Genomic DNA, 4,808 nt, shown 5'->3' with positions numbered 1-4,808 from the left:
TACTCGTTTCCAGCCGGGCTGCTGATGCTGATTGAGAATTAAACTTGAACTTCTTCAGAGGAAATGTACTGCTATGTCAAAGGATTGCTAAATGTCGAAATGTAAAGCAAATTGGGCAAAGGGCACGGAGCATAGCATTACTTAACACGTGATGGTATGTTTTCATTTATTTCCATTCATCTGTTTTCTCTTTCAGGGCCCAGAGGAAAAGCAGGCACGCGGAGACGCCGCACACGTGCAATGGGAATTCTCGCCACTTCGATCACAAACGACTCCATCATTAGACCAGCGGGATTCTATGTTATCGGATTTACGCATTTAAAGTTTGCTCATTTGCATGTACTTTTCCTCGGCTTCATTTATATTGTAACGATTTTGTTCAACTCCTTATTAATTTCCATAATATGTATAGATCATCGGCTGCACACTCCAAAGTACATTGCGGTGGCAAATTTAGGGATTGTCGATTTGATGTGCAGTACATCCTTTATTCCTAGTACGATCAAGACCGTTGTCACGAGAGATACCTTCATGTCCTACAATGCATGTTTGACACAGAACTTTTTCTATTTCGGGGCTCTATCACTAGAGTCATTTTCCCTTAGTATACTTGCCTATGACAGGTTAATTGCCATATGTTTCCCACTGAGACATAATACAATCAACACTCCCACACGCATGATTAGTATTTTAGCGGTTGTTTGGTCGTTTTGTGTGAGCGTAATAGTGTTCTTGGTCGTGATCTTAACAAAACTTTCTTTTTGTGATTCACTCACTGTGTCCACATTTATGTGCGAGTACGCAACGGTGCACAGTCTTGCGTGCAATGATGATACACTGCAATGGGCCGTGGGCTCTTCTGTAAGTATACTGTTTTTGTTTGTGCCACTTAGTTTAATCGTCGCGTCATACGGCTGTATTTTGAAAGTCGTATTTAAAATGAAAAGTGTGGAGAGTAGGTACAAAGCACTTGCTACATGCACAGAACATCTGGTCGTAGTGGCGATTTTCTACGTGCCGACCATAACGCTGTACATCATTGAACTTTTCTTATTCCTCGTCGATCCAAACGTCAAAATGGTGAATTTATCGTTAGCCTCATGCATACCTTCTTGTCTGAACCCCATTGTGTATTCACTGGCAACCAAAGAAATCAGGAGCAGAATACTGGCTATGCTCCAGAAAGTCAAAGTTGCAGCGTGGGCGGGGCAGGCCTAGAGCTGAAGATTGGAGTAAATTTGCTTTGTAGTTGAATTGTATTTTATTGGAAGACCCCCAATAACCATTTCCCCACTCATACCCCTGACACATGACACATAAATTCCTTTTTAAAGTTTAAGCGTTGCATTCGCAGCTGTCCCTTACATTTATTCTCGGTAATTTTCTTATTCATTGTCTTCTGGCGTGCTTGAGTATTACTGTGGTATACTATTGCCAGTGAGACCCTTAACTAACCTACTTGGTTAAATAAAGGTCATTATTGTAAAAAAAAAAAAAAAAAACCTACCTCTCAGAAGTGTTTTTTTTTTTTTTTGAAGAATTTTTACCTCCACCAGATACATATTACATGATAGGATGTCCTATTGATTATTTAAAAACCTATTCTGAAAATGAATGAAGGAATGAAAATAGATAGATAATCCTCTTGGGAGGGGAGTCGAGGGGTTATATTCAGGGTTAAAAAAAATTTTCGATCCGTTCGTTCTGAATAGAATCTGGATCGTAATGTTTCTGTTCCAAATACTGTTCCAAAGGTTCTAGGTTGAAGTCAGGTAAATGTAATTATCTTTCACACCATAAAAATACATTGCTCAAAAAAATGAAGGGAACACTTAATCATCACAGTGCAACACCAAGTCAGTTAAACTTGAGGGATATCAATCTATCCATTTAGGAAGCACAAGTGATTGTGAATCAACCTGCTTTGGTTCAAATTAAAGTGACAACAGGTGCAATGGAGATGCAAAAGACAACCCCCAAAAAGGTAATGGTTTTGCATGTGGTGGCCACAGACGATTGCTCTCTCTTTATCCTTCCTGTCTGGTTCTTCTCTAGTTTTGTGTTCTGCTAGTGTCCTTGTCACTACTGGAAGCATGAGGCGGTACCTGCAGCCCAATCAGGTTGCACAGGTAGTCCAGCTCCTCCAGGATGGCACATCCATACGTGCGGTCGCAAAAAGGTTTGCACAGTCTCATGAGCATGGAGGAGATACCCGGAGACCGGCCGTTACACAAGGAGAGCTGAACGGGGCCGTAGAAGGGCATCAACCCAGCAGCAGGACTGGTATCTGCTCTTTTGTATGAGAAGGAACTGGAGGTGCACTGCCAGAGCCCTGCAAAATGACCTCCAGCAGGCTACTGGTGCGCATGTTTCTGACCAAACTGTCAGAAACAGACTCCATGAGGGAGGCATGAGGGCCCAACGTCCTCGAGTGGGACCTGTGCTCACAGCCCAGCACCATGCAACTCGATTGGCATTTGCGAGAGACCACCAGAATTGGCAGCTCTGCCATTGGCACCCTGTTCTCTTCACATGCTGTGGAGAATGTTATGCTGCCTGTAACATCATCCAGCATGACCAGTTTGGTGGTGGGTCAGTGATGGTCTGGGGAGGCATATCCTTGGAGGGTCGCAAAGACCTCCATGTCATAGCCAACAGTACCCTGACTGCTGTTAGATAACGACATGAAATCCTCGGACCAATTGCAGACCTTACGCTGGTGCAGTGGGCCCTGGGTTCCTCCTGGTGCAGGACAATGCCCGGCCTCATGTGGCCAGAGTGTCTAGGCAGTTCCTGGATGAGGAGGGCATTGATGCCATTGACTGACCCTCACGTTCCCCTGACCTAAATCCAATTGAGCACCTATGGGACGTTATGTATCGGTGCATCCAATGCTGCCAGGTACCGCCACAGACTATACAGGAGCTCACTGATGCCCTGATCCAGGTCTGGGAGGACATCCCCCAGGACACCATCCACCGACTCAGGAGCATGCCCAGACGTTGTCGGGAGTGCGTCCAGGCATGCGGGGGCCAAACACACTACTGAGTCACATTATGAGTTGCCGTGATAAAATAAAAGATCAGCCTGTGATTTCAATTTTTTTGTTTGATTTTCAGTGTGATTTTGAATACAGCCCTCAATGGGTTGATGATTTTGGTTTCCTTTGACCATTACATCATTTTATTCTCAACAAATGAATATACATCAGTAAAGATTTTCAACTTGAATAAATCATTCATCAAGATCTGAGTCCGTTAAGTGTTCCCTTAATTGTCTTGAGCAGTGTAGCTATGGACACAATGTTCAACTTTTATGTATGTTTCTTAATAAATAATTATGTAATAAAAAACGAATTATTTAGTGCTATCTAGAGCTATTTAAGTATCAGATGTTCCCCTTCAAGACAAGCATTCTGCGATCAGGTAAAATGGGCCAGTGGAACTGGACCGCAAAAACTACACCTAAATGTATTTTGCTGAACGTATGATACATTGAGATAAATGTATTAAACATTTGGATAAACATTCAACAAAATGTATATAACATAAACCTAAATGTATGAAACGTTTTGCTAAATTTTTTGGGAGCTGCTGGGTAGCTCATTTGGTGGATGCAGTTTAAATTAACACGGATAGGTCCGGTCCATTGTCTCTATTGGTCAGTTGCCAATATCCACGATATACTCACGGCTAAATGGAATGTTCACAAATATTTGAATATTACGACGCAAATGATGACGCATAACGACGCTATGAGTTATTTCAATAACTGCAGGTTATCTGGCAATGTCCAGATAAACGTGTACAACAAAGATAAATTACTTGTGCGTCAGTGCCGTCTGGTGTAACGTAAACCAGCAAGCTAGCTCGCTAACGTTAACGTATTGGGGATATATTATTGCAATAGCGTTGCTTTGCTAACGTTAGTGCATTGGGGATATATTATTGCTAGTAACGAAGCTAACGTTAGTACCGTTGCTTATACAGTGGAGTAAGGATAGCTACATTATTGCTAGCTAACGTTCGCAATACTGTTGCTTAGCAACCAATAAACTACTGTTCAGTGGAAGAATACATTTACCATAAAACATAATAATTAAAAATACATTAATTTCAAGTTTGTCTTGTCTTTATTTTATGAAATGCCGAAAGATAAATGTGGTAACCGTTGTATAAAAGCGTTATTGAATTGGCACATCTCGTTGGTGTAACGGCATTCCGCTTAGCGTCGCGCCGAACCGCCCCGCTAGGTGTGCCAATATCCCCGATATATCACGGGGTCTCATTCCTTAATGGCATGTAAAAAAGAATAATAATAAAGACATATTGACAAAATATTATAATGTTCCAAGCATAGTGACCCACCTCCACCCCGATATGCGGATGCGACTTATTAATACAACTGTATTACACTTAATTACAATTTATTACAAGTTTGTGTGGTGATCATACATTGTAAAATAATTCACCAACGGAACTGTTAGGTTAGGCAAAGGGTTTTCGCCCGGGTTCCTTTTAGAGCTGCACAAATACTGTTCGCGCTCTTTCTTCTGTTTTGCTGCTGTTGACATACTTTGCGGTATTAAAATGCTGGTCTAATGTTGAATAAACGCCTTGCTCTTAATTTCAACACTCCGCCTCCGACTCCCGTCTCTCGGCACAACATTATTACCATTAATATTAATAGATTCATTAATTAAAAGTACAGCCAACTATTTGGAACAGTACCCTAATTTTATTGAAAACATTTCTTAAAAAAAAGAATATTAACTCTCCATTTTTTTTTCTGAGCTGCACAGAAGAAGT

General features: G+C 41.5%; 1 protein-coding gene across 1 annotated transcript; it reads left to right on the top strand.

Annotated features, from left to right (window-relative positions):
- Positions 1–240: 240 nt before the first annotated feature.
- LOC133133482 (olfactory receptor 52B2-like) lies at positions 241–1,218 on the top strand. The gene has a single exon (XM_061249581.1). The coding sequence runs from the start codon at positions 241–243 to the stop codon at positions 1,216–1,218; it is 978 nt and encodes a 325-aa protein (XP_061105565.1).
- Positions 1,219–4,808: the final 3,590 nt, after the last annotated feature.

Source organism: Conger conger, chromosome 7 (genome assembly GCF_963514075.1).
Source record: "Conger conger chromosome 7, fConCon1.1, whole genome shotgun sequence".
Classification (NCBI taxonomy): domain Eukaryota; kingdom Metazoa; phylum Chordata; class Actinopteri; order Anguilliformes; family Congridae; genus Conger; species Conger conger.
The sequence above is the reverse complement of the archived record's forward strand: the minus strand, read 5'-3'. Positions and strand labels throughout refer to the sequence as shown.